Source organism: Sus scrofa, chromosome 2, assembly GCF_000003025.6.
Source record: "Sus scrofa isolate TJ Tabasco breed Duroc chromosome 2, Sscrofa11.1, whole genome shotgun sequence".
Classification (NCBI taxonomy): Eukaryota; Metazoa; Chordata; class Mammalia; order Artiodactyla; family Suidae; genus Sus; species Sus scrofa.
In genome coordinates this window covers 13,052,197-13,070,505 of record NC_010444.4, presented here as the reverse complement: position 1 = coordinate 13,070,505, position 18,309 = coordinate 13,052,197, and the positions used below count along the sequence as shown (strand labels likewise).

General features: G+C 51.4%; 1 protein-coding gene and 2 pseudogenes across 1 annotated transcript; all 3 read right to left on the bottom strand.

Annotated features, from left to right (window-relative positions):
- On the bottom strand, positions 3,394-4,659 carry LOC100513457 (annotated as a pseudogene).
- LOC110255246 lies at positions 9,836-11,051 on the bottom strand (annotated as a pseudogene).
- LOC110259258 (olfactory receptor 1052-like) lies at positions 14,258-17,610 on the bottom strand. Its single transcript, XM_021083010.1, has one exon. The coding sequence runs from the start codon at positions 17,596-17,598 to the stop codon at positions 16,636-16,638; it is 963 nt and encodes a 320-aa protein (XP_020938669.1). The 5' UTR covers positions 17,599-17,610; the 3' UTR covers positions 14,258-16,635.

Genomic DNA, 18,309 nt, shown 5'->3' with positions numbered 1-18,309 from the left:
TCAAGGCTGTCGCTGGTCTTCCTTCCGCTTCGCTCTTTCCAGGGCTCAAGTTGAGAGCCTGCCCTTGATTTATTTATGTATTTGTTGTTTTTTTCTTCTTATGGCTGCATCTGCAGCATATGGAAGTTCCCAGGCTAGGGTTAGAATCCGAGCTGCAGCTTCCAGCTTGGGCCATAGCCACGCCAGATCCTAGGTGCATCTGTGACGTACACTGCAGCTCACGGCAATGCCAGATCCTTAACCCCGTGAGTGAGGCCAGGGATCGGGCCTGCATCCTTATGGGATACTAGTCGGGTTCACTACTGCTGAGGCACAATGGGAACTCGGCAAATGGTTTATTTTTGTGCAAAGATTGCCATCCCCAACCTCCTGAGTCTGAGCCAGAGTGTTGGGGTGGGGGGAGGGGACCAGCTGGAGCCTGCTGTATTCTTAGTATGGGTGATGGTTGATTTTCTGTGTCAACCTCCCTGGGCAAAAGGATGCCCAGAGAGCTGGTGAAACATTTCTGGCTGTGTTTATGAGGGCTTTCCACAAACGAGTAGCTTTCTTTTTTTCTTTTTAAGCCTGCAGCTGTGGCATATGGGAGTTCCCAGGGTTAGGGGTGGAATCGGAGCTACAGCTGCTGGCCTAGGCCACAGCCAGAGCAACACCAGATCCGAGCAGCGTCTGAGACCTACATCACAGCTCGAGGCGACACAGGATCCTTAACACACCAAGGGAGGCCAGGGATTGAACCCACATCCTTATGGATCCTAGTGAGGTTCATAAGCCGCTGAGCCATGATGGGCATCTCCCCAGAAAAGATTAGCCTTTGCTCGCGTAGACGTCACAAAGAGCGCCCCCCCGACCAGTGTGGGTGGGCAGCTCGCAGCCCGTTGAGGGCCTGACTAGAACAAAGAGGCTGAGGAGGCGTGACTTGACTCCTTTTGCTGGAGCTGGGACTTCCAGCTTCTGCTCAGAGACTTTGGTGATTTTGAGTCTCAGGCCTTTGGACTTCCTCTAGGACTTAGACCCATGGTGCTTGGTTTTTAGGCCTTTGGATTCAGACTGAATCACAGTACTGTTTTCCTGGTTTTGCACCTTGCTGATGGCAGATTGTGGGATTTCTCAGCCTCCATAATTGTGTAAGCGAATTCCTATAATGTCTCCCTTTATCTATCTATCATCTATCTATCATCTATCTATCTATCTATCTATCTATCTATCTATCTATCTATCTATCTATCTATCTGTCTACGTCTCATTTATCTATATGTTGTTGGTTCTGTTTCTCTGGAGAAGCCTGACTAATACAGTATGCAAAGAAACATGACTTAAAATCTGTACCTAAAGCCAGGAGGTGATTCCAGGAGCATCAGTAAGCACTGCTCAACAGGTTCGCCCATGGATGCATTCATTGTTGAAGGAAATATTTCACTCTGATACCTGTGAAGGTACAGGTGAGCGTTTGGTCTGGTAGGGATGCGACTGGTTCTTTGTCTTCTTCACCAGGCTCAAGCCCCGCTGTGCTGCCTCCATCCCACCTGCCTGACTCCCCGCCTTCTCCCTCCCCATCAGGAGGTCGGATGGTCGGGCTTTGTTTCTCCCTCTTCCCCATTTATAGCATCTCCATTCCTAACCCCGTGCTTCCCCGCCCCAGCTCCCCGGGTGATTCATTAGCTGAACCGTTCATTGGACTGAGGAACTCCAAGTTGGAGGCACCCAGAAAAAACACAAGCCATTACAGCCCATCTCCTGCTACCTCGGATCCCCCGGGAGCCTGGCAGGGATGTGAGGGCTCTACCACACGTGGAGCAGGCTTCGAGCCAATTTTATTTGAATCTCAAAGAGATACAGAACCCCAGCTGACATCTGGGTTTCACGATAAATTCCACCACCTCACCCCTTCACGTAAATTATTAAGACTGATTTCTATTACAGTAAAAGTAGCACGTTGTCTAAAAAACCGAAACATAATTTGATTGAAAGAAGTTATTCTGGTCTTTCAGTTTTCTGTTTAAATTCGCCAATTATATAGAAATGACAGCTCATTGTTGCTTTTTTGGTGTTACAGAATCTTTTTTTAAAAAAAATTTATTGTATTTTTACTAGAGTATAGTTGATTTCTGGTTTTGTATCAATTTCTGTTCTATAGCATAGTGATCCAGTCCTACAAATATGCATCCTTTTCCTCATATAATCATCCGTAAGTTTCTACCCCAAGAGATTGGATATAGTTCCCTGGGCTACACAGTAGGAGCTTATTGTCCTAAATGTAATAGTTTGCATCGACCAACCCCAAACTCCCCGTCTACCCACTCCGTCCCTCTCCCCCTGGGCAACCACAAGTCTGCTCTCCATGTCTGTGAGTGGGTTTCTGTTTTGCAGATAGGTTCATTTGTGCCCTCTCTTAGATTCCACACATCAGCGATAGCATAGGGTATTTGTCTTTCTCTTTCTGACTTACTTCACTTAGAAGGACACTCTCTAGTTGCATCTGTGCATGCTGGTCCCTGGCTAACTGCAGGGCAGATCTCTGTTGAGGGGGCCCCATTGCTTCCCACAAAGGCATGTGACTCCTATCTCCTTCCCGTACTCAAACACCACAGGGATTCTTTCTTCAACATCATGTATTCAGAGGGCAACGTTCCCTATAGAGCCTTGTAGGGAAGCTTGCTCTGGTTGGAACATTGGCATTCGCTGATCATGATCCTTCCTATATTTGAGAACTCGCAAGACAGGAGGAAGACAGGGAGCTCCTGCCGTGGCTCAGCGGAAACAAATCTGACTAGTATCCATGAGGACGCATGTTTGATCCCTGGTCTCGCTCAGTGGGTTAAGGATCCGCCATTGCTGTGGCTGTGGTGTAGGCCATCACCTGCAGCTCTGATTCGGTCTCGACCCTGGGAATCTCCACATGCCATGTGTGTGGCCCTAAAAAAAAAAAAAAAAAAAAAGATAGGAGGAAGCTAGAACCTAGCCCCTCCTCCAAGAGTAGGTCCTATTTCCACCTCTCAGGGCTCTGGAAGACAGATGTGGGGATGTGGGAGATAAGTGGGTGTGAGAGAGCCCTGCTGGATGTAGTCAGCATATCGCGAGACGTACTAGAGTTACGTTGCCAGACAGGCGAATGCTCCTGTCTAGGACTTGGGCTTCAAGGAATGATGGAAAGATCTCAGACGGGTAGAAATGACGTGTGGTGGGATGCTGTAGAGGGTGGTGTGGTGGCTGGTGCAGGTGGCTTTGTCCACCAGCTGAGCAGGGCCAGAAACGTGGGGCAGCAGTGCTAGCTGCAGCCAGGGAGAAAGCTTTCTCTTTCCGACTTCCTTCACTGAGGAGGACACTCTCAGGTGGTGCTCACTCAAGGGAGCACCAAGGTGGTGTTCCCTACGTGGCATCCTGCACAGGCTCTTCTCCTTCTGTTGTTGTTGTTGTTTATAATTTCAAAAAGTTAGAGTGTGATTGATGTAGCACGTTGGGTCGATTTGTGCCGAACAGCAAAGTGGCCCAGCCATGCATCTATGCACGTCCTCTTCTCATATTATCTTCCATCACGTCCTGTCACAAGAGACCACTCTCGGGCCGGCTCCTGGCTGTGCCTTGCCTCTCTCGGCTCCTGTGCTGGCTGGGTTCTCTAGGTTTCGCTTTTGTCTTCCGGGCTACCAGAGACCTTTCTGACACATCCCTCTTGTGTGTAGGCGAAGGCCCCTCGCTTGCACAGCGGCCTTGACATCTTTATTCCTCAGGCTGTAGACCAGCGGGTTCAGCATGGGGATCACGATGGTGTAGAACACGGAGAGGATCTTGTTGTAGGCGGAGGCCCGCTGAGGGTCAGGCTGGACGTAGACAAGGAACACGGAGCCGTAGAAGAGGGAGACGGCAGTGAGGTGGGAGGCGCAGGTGGAGAAGGCCTTGCTCTGGGCCTGCAGGGACCTCATCCTGCAGATTGTGCCAGGATGTAGGCATAAGAGACCACGATGACGGAGATCGTGGGGAGAGTGACGGAGGCAGAAAGGACGAGCAAGATGACATTGGCCGTGGCGGTGTCTGAGCAGGCCAGGTGGAGCAGGGGGGGATGTCGCACATGTAGTGATCGATGATGTTGGGACCACAGTAGGGCAGGATGAAGACATTCCCTGTCTGCAGCACCGAATTGAGCGTCGCCACGGCACAGGTGGCCAGCACCAGCCGGACACACAAGTGCTTGGACATGATGGTGTGGTAGAGGAGAGGGCGGCAGATGGCCACGAATCGGTCGTAGGCCATGACGGACAGGAGCAGACATTCCTCTGGGCCGAAGAGGGTCAGCAGAGCCATCTGGACCGCACAGCCCGTGAAGGAGATGGACCGGTCGGTGGCGAGGAGGCTGACCAGCAGTCGGGGGGTGAACGAGGAGGAATTGCAGACGTCAAGGACGGAAAGCACGCTCAGGAGGAAGTACATGGGGGTGTGGAGGGGGGCGCTGGTGCGGATCACATCTATCAAGCCCAGGTTGCCCACCAGAGTCACCAGGTAGACGAGCAGGAAGAGGGCAAAGAGGAGAGGTTTTTGGTGTGCCTGGTCTGTGAGGCCCAGCAGGATGAACCTGGTCACCGTGGTGTGATTCTGTCCCAGGGCCATTCCCCTGGTGTGTTTCACCCTTGGCAACACAGAAGAGGAGGAGAAACAAGGTGTCACCATCGCATCAATGGAAAAGTCGCATCGGTCTCTGAGTGGCAGACTGCCCCCAAACCCCACATCAATCCCGTGGTGTCACATTCATGCTTATGTGCTAAGCATTCCCTGTCCCTTTAGGGAGAGGTCTAAATTCTTTCTTTCTTTTTTTTTTTTTTGTCTTTATAGGGCTGCTCCCTTGGCATATGGAGGTTCCCAGGCTAGGGGTCCAATGGGGCTGTGGCCATCAGCCTACACCAGAGCCACAGCAACATCAGATCTGAGCCTTGTATGCGACCTATACCACAGCTCACGGCAGCACTGGATCCTTAATGCACTGAGCGAGGCCAGGGATTGAACCTGCAACCTCATGGTTCCTAGTTGTATTCGTTAACCACTGAGCCATGACGGGAAGTCCAAAGCAGGGTTTCAAGTGAAGTTCTAGGTGATGGTCCAGTCCGACCGAGTCAGAAAGCAAAGGGCCAAGAGCCCCCTGTGTCCACCCTTCGCTCTCCCTGAGAGGATTGCACCTGAGGAAAGCACCATTTCTGCTTTCTTCTTTTTTTTTAAGGGCCCCACCCATGGCATATGGAAATTTCCAGGCTAGGGGTCCAATCGGAGCTCCAGCTGTCTGCCTACACCACAGCAACAACAATGTGGGATCTGAGCTGTGTCTGTGACCTACACCACAGCTCACGTCAATGATGGATCCTTAACCTACTGAGTGAGGCCATGGATTTAACCTGTGTCCTCATGGATACTAGTCAGGTTTGTTACTGCTGAGCCACGACAGGAACTCCTGAAAGCACCATTTCTTTCTTTCTTTCTCTTTTTTGTCTTTTTAGGGCCGCACCTGCAGCACGTGGAGGTTCCCAGGCTAGGGGTCTACTCAGAGCTACGGCTGCTGGCCTCCACCACAGCCACAGCAGCACGGGATCCTTAACCCACTGAGTGAGGCCAGGAACCAAACCTGCGTCCTCATGGATAGTAGTCAGATTTGTTTCTGCTGAGCCCCGACAGAGCTCCCGAAAGCACCATTTCTAGTACTGTCCTTGTAAGGGCAGGGGGGCCGGTGCCCCTCGGTACTTGCCTCAGGCGTGTCCCAGACACACATCTACACACACATGTGACCTGCACAAAAACATGAGACAATCCCCCCACATCATGGAAAATTCCCACAGCTTTACTACTTGCCCAAGGTGTTAGTTGTGCTGGGACCTTGGTCATCTGAGATTCAGGTCACACAGAGGCTGGGCCCCCAGGAGGAAACATAAAGGGGAAAAAAAACCCCCAAAAACCTGCAGGGTTTACCACGAAGCAAATATTGGGTTGAGGAAGTGAAGGCTGAGAAGTTGGGGCTTTTAGAAAAAAGGCTAACAGGCTCCTTCGAAGCCATGCTTCTTGTTTAAGGACGGTATCTTCAGATTCCCTGAAAGGAAAAAATAACTTGGGTGTGAGAAAGAGTGAGGCAGCCCCTTGAGGTGGGTTCTTGGAACCTTTTTGCACTTGTGGGCAGCTGTCAGATCCCTGGCAGACGGGCAGTCAGTGAGTTGGAGCCCCTGATCTCTGGTAGCTCGAGAGCCTTTAGCTCATACGGGCGTTGGATTGAACCTTGGGTTGGGATGGTCACACTGAGTGAAACCTCAGGAGGTCCCCTGTGGGAACTCGGTGCAGGGGCTGCCAGGACGGCGACCCACCCTCAGGCCAAATGTCGGAGCACAATTCTGAGACTGCAGAAGTCAGAACAGGGGAGGGGCGTGAAGGCAGTGAAGGGAACCCCTAAGAAATTCGGAGGGATCCCATCCTGCCCATAGGTCCTCAAGGCTGTCGCTGGTCTTCCTTCCCGCTTCGCTCTTTCCAGGGCTCAAGTTGAGAGCCTGCCCTTGATTTATTTATGTATTTGTTGTTTTTTTCTTCTTATGGCTGCATCTGCAGCATATGGAAGTTCCCAGGCTAGGGTTAGAATCCGAGCTGCAGCTTCCAGCTTGGGCCATAGCCACGCCAGATCCTAGGTGCATCTGTGACGTACACTGCAGCTCACGGCAATGCCAGATCCTTAACCCCGTGAGTGAGGCCAGGGATCGGGCCTGCATCCTTATGGGATACTAGTCGGGTTCACTACTGCTGAGGCACAATGGGAACTCGGCAAATGGTTTATTTTTGTGCAAAGATTGCCGTCCCCAACCTCCTGAGTCTGAGCCAGAGTGTTGGGGTGGGGGGAGGGGACCAGCTGGAGCCTGCTGTATTCTTAGTATGGGTGATGGTTGATTTTCTGTGTCAACCTCCCTGGGCAAAAGGATGCCCAGAGAGCTGGTGAAACATTTCTGGCTGTGTTTATGAGGGCTTTCCACAAACGAGTAGCTTTCTTTTTTTCTTTTTAAGCCTGCAGCTGTGGCATATGGGAGTTCCCAGGGTTAGGGGTGGAATCGGAGCTACAGCTGCTGGCCTAGGCCACAGCCAGAGCAACACCAGATCCGAGCAGCGTCTGAGACCTACATCACAGCTCGAGGCGACACAGGATCCTTAACACACCAAGGGAGGCCAGGGATTGAACCCACATCCTTATGGATCCTAGTGAGGTTCATAAGCCGCTGAGCCATGATGGGCATCTCCCCAGAAAAGATTAGCCTTTGCTCGCGTAGACGTCACAAAGAGCGCCCCCCCGACCAGTGTGGGTGGGCAGCTCGCAGCCCGTTGAGGGCCTGACTAGAACAAAGAGGCTGAGGAGGCGTGACTTGACTCCTTTTGCTGGAGCTGGGACTTCCAGCTTCTGCTCAGAGACTTTGGTGATTTTGAGTCTCAGGCCTTTGGACTTCCTCTAGGACTTAGACCCATGGTGCTTGGTTTTTAGGCCTTTGGATTCAGACTGAATCACAGTACTGTTTTTCCTGGTTTTGCACCTTGCTGATGGCAGATTGTGGGATTTCTCAGCCTCCATAATTGTGTAAGCGAATTCCTATAATGTCTCCCTTTATCTATCTATCATCTATCTATCATCTATCTATCTATCTATCTATCTATCTATCTATCTATCTATCTGTCTACGTCTCATTTATCTATATGTTGTTGGTTCTGTTTCTCTGGAGAAGCCTGACTAATACAGTATGCAAAGAAACATGACTTAAAATCTGTACCTAAAGCCAGGAGGTGATTCCAGGAGCATCAGTAAGCACTGCTCAACAGGTTCGCCCATGGATGCATTCATTGTTGAAGGAAATATTTCACTCTGATACCTGTGAAGGTACAGGTGAGCGTTTGGTCTGGTAGGGATGCGACTGGTTCTTTGTCTTCTTCACCAGGCTCAAGCCCCGCTGTGCTGCCTCCATCCCACCTGCCTGACTCCCCCGCCTTCTCCCTCCCCATCAGGAGGTCGGATGGTCGGGCTTTGTTTCTCCCTCTTCCCCATTTATAGCATCTCCATTCCTAACCCCGTGCTTCCCCGCCCCAGCTCCCCGGGTGATTCATTAGCTGAACCGTTCATTGGACTGAGGAACTCCAAGTTGGAGGCACCCAGAAAAAACACAAGCCATTACAGCCCATCTCCTGCTACCTCGGATCCCCCGGGAGCCTGGCAGGGATGTGAGGGCTCTACCACACGTGGAGCAGGCTTCGAGCCAATTTTATTTGAATCTCAAAGAGATACAGAACCCCAGCTGACATCTGGGTTTCACGATAAATTCCACCACCTCACCCCTTCACGTAAATTATTAAGACTGATTTCTATTACAGTAAAAGTAGCACGTTGTCTAAAAAACCGAAACATAATTTGATTGAAAGAAGTTATTCTGGTCTTTCAGTTTTCTGTTTAAATTCGCCAATTATATAGAAATGACAGCTCATTGTTGCTTTTTTGGTGTTACAGAATCTTTTTTTAAAAAAAATTTATTGTATTTTTACTAGAGTATAGTTGATTTCTGGTTTTGTATCAATTTCTGTTCTATAGCATAGTGATCCAGTCCTACAAATATGCATCCTTTTCCTCATATAATCATCCGTAAGTTTCTACCCCAAGAGATTGGATATAGTTCCCTGGGCTACACAGTAGGAGCTTATTGTCCTAAATGTAATAGTTTGCATCGACCAACCCCAAACTCCCCGTCTACCCGACTCCGTCCCTCTCCCCCTGGGCAACCACAAGTCTGCTCTCCATGTCTGTGAGTGGGTTTCTGTTTTGCAGATAGGTTCATTTGTGCCCTCTCTTAGATTCCACACATCAGCGATAGCATAGGGTATTTGTCTTTCTCTTTCTGACTTACTTCACTTAGAAGGACACTCTCTAGTTGCATCTGTGCATGCTGGTCCCTGGCTAACTGCAGGGCAGATCTCTGTTGAGGGGGCCCCATTGCTTCCCACAAAGGCATGTGACTCCTATCTCCTTCCCGTACTCAAACACCACAGGGATTCTTTCTTCAACATCATGTATTCAGAGGGCAACGTTCCCTATAGAGCCTTGTAGGGAAGCTTGCTCTGGTTGGAACATTGGCATTCGCTGATCATGATCCTTCCTATATTTGAGAACTCGCAAGACAGGAGGAAGACAGGGAGCTCCTGCCGTGGCTCAGCGGAAACAAATCTGACTAGTATCCATGAGGACGCATGTTTGATCCCTGGTCTCGCTCAGTGGGTTAAGGATCCGCCATTGCTGTGGCTGTGGTGTAGGCCATCACCTGCAGCTCTGATTCGGTCTCGACCCTGGGAATCTCCACATGCCATGTGTGTGGCCCTAAAAAAAAAAAGAAAAAAAAAGATAGGAGGAAGCTAGAACCTAGCCCCTCCTCCAAGAGTAGGTCCTATTTCCACCTCTCAGGGCTCTGGAAGACAGATGTGGGGATGTGGGAGATAAGTGGGTGTGAGAGAGCCCTGCTGGATGTAGTCAGCATATCGCGAGACGTACTAGAGTTACGTTGCCAGACAGGCGAATGCTCCTGTCTAGGACTTGGGCTTCAAGGAATGATGGAAAGATCTCAGACGGGTAGAAATGACGTGTGGTGGGATGCTGTAGAGGGTGGTGTGGTGGCTGGTGCAGGTGGCTTTGTCCACCAGCTGAGCAGGGCCAGAAACGTGGGGCAGCAGTGCTAGCTGCAGCCAGGGAGAAAGCTTTCTCTTTCCGACTTCCTTCACTGAGGAGGACACTCTCAGGTGGTGCTCACTCAAGGGAGCACCAAGGTGGTGTTCCCTACGTGGCATCCTGCACAGGCTCTTCTCCTTCTGTTGTTGTTGTTGTTTATAATTTCAAAAAGTTAGAGTGTGATTGATGTAGCACGTTGGGTCGATTTGTGCCGAACAGCAAAGTGGCCCAGCCATGCATCTATGCACGTCCTCTTCTCATATTATCTTCCATCACGTCCTGTCACAAGAGACCACTCTCGGGCCGGCTCCTGGCTGTGCCTTGCCTCTCTCGGCTCCTGTGCTGGCTGGGTTCTCTAGGTTTCGCTTTTGTCTTCCGGGCTACCAGAGACCTTTCTGACACATCCCTCTTGTGTGTAGGCGAAGGCCCCTCGCTTGCACAGCGGCCTTGACATCTTTATTCCTCAGGCTGTAGACCAGCGGGTTCAGCATGGGGATCACGATGGTGTAGAACACGGAGAGGATCTTGTTGTAGGCGGAGGCCCGCTGAGGGTCAGGCTGGACGTAGACAAGGAACACGGAGCCGTAGAAGAGGGAGACGGCAGTGAGGTGGGAGGCGCAGGTGGAGAAGGCCTTGCTCTGGGCCTGCAGGGACCTCATCCTGCAGATTGTGCCCAGGATGTAGGCATAAGAGACCACGATGACGGAGATCGTGGGGAGAGTGACGGAGGCAGAAAGGACGAGCAAGATGACATTGGCCGTGGCGGTGTCTGAGCAGGCCAGGTGGAGCAGGGGGGGATGTCGCACATGTAGTGATCGATGATGTTGGGACCACAGTAGGGCAGGATGAAGACATTCCCTGTCTGCAGCACCGAATTGAGCGTCGCCACGGCACAGGTGGCCAGCACCAGCCGGACACACAAGTGCTTGGACATGATGGTGTGGTAGAGGAGAGGGCGGCAGATGGCCACGAATCGGTCGTAGGCCATGACGGACAGGAGCAGACATTCCTCTGGGCCGAAGAGGGTCAGCAGAGCCATCTGGACCGCACAGCCCGTGAAGGAGATGGACCGGTCAGTGGCGAGGAGGCTGACCAGCAGTCGGGGGGTGAACGAGGAGGAATTGCAGACGTCAAGGACGGAAAGCACGCTCAGGAGGAAGTACATGGGGGTGTGGAGGGGGCGCTGGTGCGGATCACATCTATCAAGCCCAGGTTGCCCACCAGAGTCACCAGGTAGACGAGCAGGAAGAGGGCAAAGAGGAGAGGTTTTTGGTGTGCCTGGTCTGTGAGGCCCAGCAGGATGAACCTGGTCACCGTGGTGTGATTCTGTCCCAGGGCCATTCCCCTGGTGTGTTTCACCCTTGGCAACACAGAAGAGGAGGAGAAACAAGGTGTCACCATCGCATCAATGGAAAAGTCGCATCGGTCTCTGAGTGGCAGACTGCCCCCCAAACCCCACATCAATCCCGTGGTGTCACATTCATGCTTATGTGCTAAGCATTCCCTGTCCCTTTAGGGAGAGGTCTAAATTCTTTCTTTCTTTTTTTTTTTGTCTTTATAGGGCTGCTCCCTTGGCATATGGAGGTTCCCAGGCTAGGGGTCCAATGGGGGCTGTGGCCATCAGCCTACACCAGAGCCACAGCAACATCAGATCTGAGCCTTGTATGCGACCTATACCACAGCTCACGGCAGCACTGGATCCTTAATGCACTGAGCGAGGCCAGGGATTGAACCTGCAACCTCATGGTTCCTAGTTGTATTCGTTAACCACTGAGCCATGACGGGAAGTCCAAAGCAGGGTTTCAAGTGAAGTTCTAGGTGATGGTCCAGTCCGACCGAGTCAGAAAGCAAAGGGCCAAGAGCCCCCTGTGTCCACCCTTCGCTCTCCCTGAGAGGATTGCACCTGAGGAAAGCACCATTTCTGCTTTCTTCTTTTTTTTTAAGGGCCCCACCCATGGCATATGGAAATTTCCAGGCTAGGGGTCCAATCGGAGCTCCAGCTGTCTGCCTACACCACAGCAACAACAATGTGGGATCTGAGCTGTGTCTGTGACCTACACCACAGCTCACGTCAATGATGGATCCTTAACCTACTGAGTGAGGCCATGGATTTAACCTGTGTCCTCATGGATACTAGTCAGGTTTGTTACTGCTGAGCCACGACAGGAACTCCTGAAAGCACCATTTCTTTCTTTCTTTCTCTTTTTTGTCTTTTTAGGGCCGCACCTGCAGCACGTGGAGGTTCCCAGGCTAGGGGTCTACTCAGAGCTACGGCTGCTGGCCTCCACCACAGCCACAGCAGCACGGGATCCTTAACCCACTGAGTGAGGCCAGGAACCAAACCTGCGTCCTCATGGATAGTAGTCAGATTTGTTTCTGCTGAGCCCCGACAGAGCTCCCGAAAGCACCATTTCTAGTACTGTCCTTGTAAGGGCAGGGGGGCCGGTGCCCCTCGGTACTTGCCTCAGGCGTGTCCCAGACACACATCTACACACACATGTGACCTGCACAAAAACATGAGACAATCCCCCCACATCATGGAAAATTCCCACAGCTTTACTACTTGCCCAAGGTGTTAGTTGTGCTGGGACCTTGGTCATCTGAGATTCAGGTCACACAGAGGCTGGGCCCCCAGGAGGAAACATAAAGGGGAAAAAAAACCCCCAAAAACCTGCAGGGTTTACCACGAAGCAAATATTGGGTTGAGGAAGTGAAGGCTGAGAAGTTGGGGCTTTTAGAAAAAAGGCTAACAGGCTCCTTCGAAGCCATGCTTCTTGTTTAAGGACGGTATCTTCAGGTTCCCTGAAAGGAAAAAATAACTTGGGCGTGAGAAAGAGTGAGGCAGCCCCTTGAAGTGGGTTCTTGGAACCTTTTTGCACTTGTGGGCAGCTGTCATACCCCTGGCAGATGGGCAGTCAGTGAGTTGGAGCCCCTGATCTCCGGTAGCTCGAGAGCCTTTAGCTCATACGGGCGTTGGATTGAACCTTGGATTGGGATGGTCACACTGAGTGAAACCTCAGGAGGTCCCCTGTGGGAACTCGGTGCAGGGGCTGCCAGGACGGCGACCCACCCTCAGGCCAAATGTCGGAGCACAACTCTGAGACTGCAGAAGTCAGAACAGGGGAGGGGCGTGAAGGCAGTGAAGGGAACCCCTAAGAAATTCGGAGGGATCCCATCCTGCCCATAGGTCCTCAAGGCTGTCGCTGGTTTTCCTTCCTGCTTCGCTCTTTCCAGGGCTCAAGTTGAGAGCCTGCCCATCTTGCTCACATCGCCTGTTTCCTGGCAACTTTGTAAATTCAGTGACTGGGTCTTGATTTATTTATGTATTTGTTGTTTTTTTCTTTTTATGGCTGCATCTGCAGCATATGGAAGTTCCCAGGCTAGGGTTAGAATCCGAGCTGCAGCTTCCAGCTTGGGCCATAGCCACGCCAGATCCTAGGTGCATCTGTGACCTACACTGCAGCTCACGGCAATGCCAGATCCTTAACCCCGTGAGTGAGGCCAGGGATCGGGCCTGCATCCTTATGGGATACTAGTCGGGTTCACTACTGCTGAGGCACAATGGGAACTCGGCAAATGGTTTATTTTTGTGCAAAGACTGTCGTCCCCAACCTCCTGAGTCTGAGCCAGAGTGTTGGGGTGGGGGGAGGGGACCAGCTGGAGCCTGCTGTATTCTTAGTATGGGTGATGGTTGATTTTCTGTGTCAACCTCCCTGGGCAAAAGGATGCCCAGAGAGCTGGTGAAACATTTCTGGCTGTGTTTATGAGGGCTTCCACAAACGAGTAGAGTAGCTTTCTTTTTTTCTTTTTAAGCCTGCAGCTGTGGCATATGGGAGTTCCCAGGGTTAGGGGTGGAATCGGAGCTACAGCTGCTGGCCTAGGCCACAGCCAGAGCAACACCAGATCTGAGCAGCGTCTGAGACCTACATCACAGCTCGAGGCGACACAGGATCCTTAACACACCAAGGGAGGCCAGGGATTGAACCCACATCCTTATGGATCCTAGTGAGGTTCATAAGCCGCTGAGCCATGATGGGCATCTCCCCAGAAAAGATTAGCCTTTGCTCGCGTAGACGTCACAAAGAGCCCCCCCCCCCCCCCCGCGACCAGTGTGGGTGGGCAGCACGCAGCCTGTTGAGGGCCTGACTAGAACAAAGAGGCTGAGGAGGCGTGACTTGACTCCTTTTGCTGGAGCTGGGACTTCCAGCTTCTGCTCAGAGACTTTGGTGATTTTGAGTCTCAGGCCTTTGGACTTCCTCTAGGACTTAGACCCATGGTGCTTGGTTTTTAGGCCTTTGGATTCAGACTGAATCACAGCACTGTCTTTCCTGGTTTTGCACCTTGCTGATGGCAGATTGTGGGATTTCTCAGCCTCCATAATTGTGTAAGCGAATTCCTATAATGTCTCCCTTTATCTCTCTCTCTCTCTATCTATCTATCTATCTATCTATCTATCTATCTATCTATCTCTATCTATCTATCTATCTATCTATCTATCTATCTATCTATCTGTCTATCTATCTATGTACGTCTCATTTATCTATATGTTGTTGGTTCTGTTTCTCTGGAGAAGCCTGACTAATACAGTATGCAAAGAAACATGACTTAAAATCTGTACCTGAAGCCAGGAGGTGATTCCAGGAGCATCAGTAAGCACTGCTCAACAGGTTCGCCCATGGATGCATTCATTGTTGAAGGAAATGTTTCACTCTGATACCTGTGAAGGTACAGGTGAGCGTTTGGTCTGGTAGGGATGCGACTGGTTCTTTGTCTTCTTCACCAGGCTCAAGCCCCGCTGTGCTGCCTCCATCCCACCTGCCTGACTCTCCCGCCTTCTCCCTCCCCATCAGAAGGTCGGATGGTCGGGCTTTGTTTCTCCCTCTTCCCCATTTATAGCATCTCCATTCCTAACCCCGTGCTTCCCCGCCCCAGCTCCCCGGGTGATTCATTAGCTGAAGCCGTTCATTGGACTGAGGAACTCCAAGTTAGAGGCACCCAGAAAAAACACAAGCCATTACAGCCCATCTCCTGCTACCTCGGATCCCCCGGGAGCCTGGCAGGGATGTGAGGGCTCTACCACACGTGGAGCAGGCTTCGAGCCAATTTTATTTGAATCCCAAAGAGATACAGAACCCCAGCTGACATCTGGGTTTCACGATAAATTCCACCACCTCACCCCTTCACGTAAATTATTAAGACTGATTTCTATTACAGTAAAAGTAGCACGTTGTCTAAAAAACAGAAACATAATTTGATTGAAAGAAGTTATTCTGGTCTTTCAGTTTTTCTGTTTAAATTCGCCAATTATATAGAAATGACAGCTCATTGTTGCTTTTTTGGTGTTACAGAATCTTTTTTAAAAAAATTTATTGTATTTTTACTAGAGTATAGTTGATTTCTGGTTTTGTATCAATTTCTGTTCTATAGCATAGTGATCCAGTCCTACAAATATGCATTCTTTTCCTCATATAATCATCCGTAAGTTTCTACCCCAAGAGATTGGATATAGTTCCCTGGGCTACACAGTAGGACCTTATTGTCCTAAATGTAATAGTTTGCATCGACCAACCCCAAACTCCCCGTCTACCCGACTCCGTCCCTCTCCCCCTGGGCAACCACAAGTCTGCTCTCCATGTCTGTGAGTGGGTTTCTGTTTTGCAGATAGGTTCATTTGTGCCCTCTCTTAGATTCCACACATCAGCGATAGCATAGGGTATTTGTCTTTCTCTTTCTGACTTACTTCACTTAGAAGGACACTCTCTAGTTGCATCTGTGCATGCTGGTCCCTGGCTAACTGCAGGGCAGATCTCTGTTGAGGGGGCCCCATTGCTTCCCACAAAGGCACGTGACTCCTATCTCCTTCCCGTACTCAAAAACCACAGGGATTCTTTCTTCAACATCATGTATTCAGAGGGCAACGTTCCCTATAGAGCCTTGTAGGGAAGATTGCTCTGGTTGAAACATTGGCATTCGCTGATCATGATCCTTCCTATATTTGAGAACTCGCAAGACAGGAGGAAGACAGGGAGCTCCTGCCGTGGCTCAGCGGAAACAAATCTGACTAGTATCCATGAGGACGCATGTTTGATCCCTGGTCTCGCTCAGTGGGTTAAGGATCCGCCATTGCTGTGGCTGTGGTGTAGGCCATCACCTGCAGCTCTGATTCGGTCTCGACCCTGGGAATCTCCACATGCCATGTGTGTGGCCCTAAAAAAAAAAAAAAAAAGAAAAAAGACAGGAGGAAGCTAGAACCTAGCCCCTCCTCCCGGAGTAGGTCCTATTTCCACCTCTCAGGGCTCTGGAAGACAGACGTGGGGATGTGGGAGATAAGTGGGTGTGAGAGAGCCCTGCTGGATGTAGTCAGTATATCACGAGACGTACTAGAGTTATGTTGCCAGACAGGCGAATGCTCCTGTCTAGGACTTGGGCTTCAAGGAATGATGGAAAGATCTCAGACCGGTAGAAATGACGTGTGGTGGGATGCTGTAGAGGGTGGTGTGGTGGCTGGTGCAGGTGGCTTTGTCCACCAGCTGAGCAGGGCCAGAAACGTGGGGCAGCAGTGCTAGCTGCAGCCAGGGAGAAAGCTTTCTCTTTCCGACTTCCTTCACTTAGGAGGACACTCTCAGGTGGTGCTCACTCAAGGGAGCACCAAGGTGGTGTTCCCTACGTGGCATCCTGCACAGGCTCTTCTTCTGTTGTTGTTGTTGTTGTTTATAGTTTCAAAAAGTTAGAGTGTGATTGATGTAGCACGTTGGGTCGATTTGTGCCGAACAGCAAAGTGGCCCAGCCATGCATCTATGCACGTCCTCTTCTCATATTATCTTCCATCACGTCCTGTCACAAGAGACCGCTCTCGGGCCGGCTCCTGGCTGTGCCTTGCCTCTCTCGGCTCCTGTGCTGGCTGGGTTCTCTAGGTTTCGCTTTTGTCTTCCGGGCTACCAGAGACCTTTCTGACACATCCCTCTTGTGTGTAGGCGAAGGCCCCTCGCTTGCACAGCGGCCTTGACATCTTTATTCCTCAGGCTGTAGACCAGCGGGTTCAGCATGGGGATCACGATGGTGTAGAACACGGAGAGGATCTTGTTGTAGGCGGAGGCCCGCTGAGGGTCAGGCTGGACGTAGACAAGGAACACGGAGCCGTAGAAGAGGGAGACGGCAGTGAGGTGGGAGGCGCAGGTGGAGAAGGCCTTGCTCTGGGCCTGCAGGGACCTCATCCTGCAGATTGTGCCCAGGATGTAGGCATAAGAGACCACGATGACGGAGATCGTGGGGAGAGTGACGGAGGCAGAAAGGACGAGCAAGATGACATTGGCCGTGGCGGTGTCTGAGCAGGCCAGGTGGAGCAGGGGGGGGATGTCGCACATGTAGTGATCGATGATGTTGGGACCACAGTAGGGCAGGATGAAGACATTCCCTGTCTGCAGCACCGAATTGAGCGTCACCACGGCACAGGTGGCCAGCACCAGCCGGACACACAAGTGCTTGGACATGATGGTGTGGTAGAGGAGAGGGCGGCAGATGGCCACGAATCGGTCGTAGGCCATGACGGACAGGAGCAGACATTCTTCTGTGCCGAAGATGTTCAGCAGAGCCATCTGGACCGCACAGCCCGAGAAGGAGATGGACCGGTCAGTGGCGAGGAGGCTGACCAGCAGTCGGGGGGTGAACGAGGAGGAATTGCAGACGTCAAGGACGGAAAGCACGCTCAGGAGGAAGTACATGGGGGTGTGGAGGGGGGCGCTGGTGCGGATCAGATCTATCAAGCCCAGGTTGCCCACCAGAGTCACCAGGTAGACGAGCAGGAAGAGGGCAAAGAGGAGTGGTTTTTGGTGTGCCTGGTCTGTGAGGCCCAGCAGGATGAACCTGGTCACCGTGGTGTGATTCTGTCCCAGGGCCATTCCCCTGGTGTGTTTCACCCTTGGCAACACAGAAGAGGAGGAGAAACAAGGTGTCACCATCGCATCAATGGAAAAGTCACATCGGTCTCTGAGTGGCAGACTGCCCCCAAATCCCACATCAATCCCGTGGTGTCACATTCATGCTTATGTGCTAAGCATTCCCTGTCCCTTTAGGGAGAGGTCTAAATTCTTTCTTTTTCTTTTTTTTGTCTTTATAGAGCCACACCCTTGGCATATGGAGGTTCCCAGGCTAGGGGTCCAATGGGAGCTGTGGCCATCAGCCTACACCAGAGCCACAGCAACATCAGATCTGAGCCTAGTATGCGACCTATACCACAGCTCACGGCAGCACTGGATCCTTAATGCACTGAGCGAGGCCAGGGATTGAACCTGCAACCTCATGGGTCCTAGTTGTATTCGTTAACCACTGAGCCATGACGGGAAGTCCAAAGCAGGGTTTCAAGTGAAGTTCTAGGTGATGGTCCAGTCCGACCGAGTCAGAAAGCAAAGGGCCAAGAGCCCCCTGTGTCCACCCTTTGCTCTCGCTGAGAGGATTGCACCTGAGGAAAGCAGCATTTCTGCTTTCTTCTTTTTTTTTAAGGGCCCCACCCACGGCATATGGAAGTTTCCAGGCTAGGGGTCCAATCGGAGCTCCAGCTGCCTGCCTACACCACAGCAACAACAATGTGGGATCTGAGCTGTGTCTGTGAC

Bases quoted from the DNA above. Each gene is read 5' to 3' on its own strand.
- LOC110259258 (XM_021083010.1), bottom strand. From the start codon at position 17,598: ATGGCCCTGGGACAGAATCACACCACGGTGACCAGGTTCATCCTGCTG.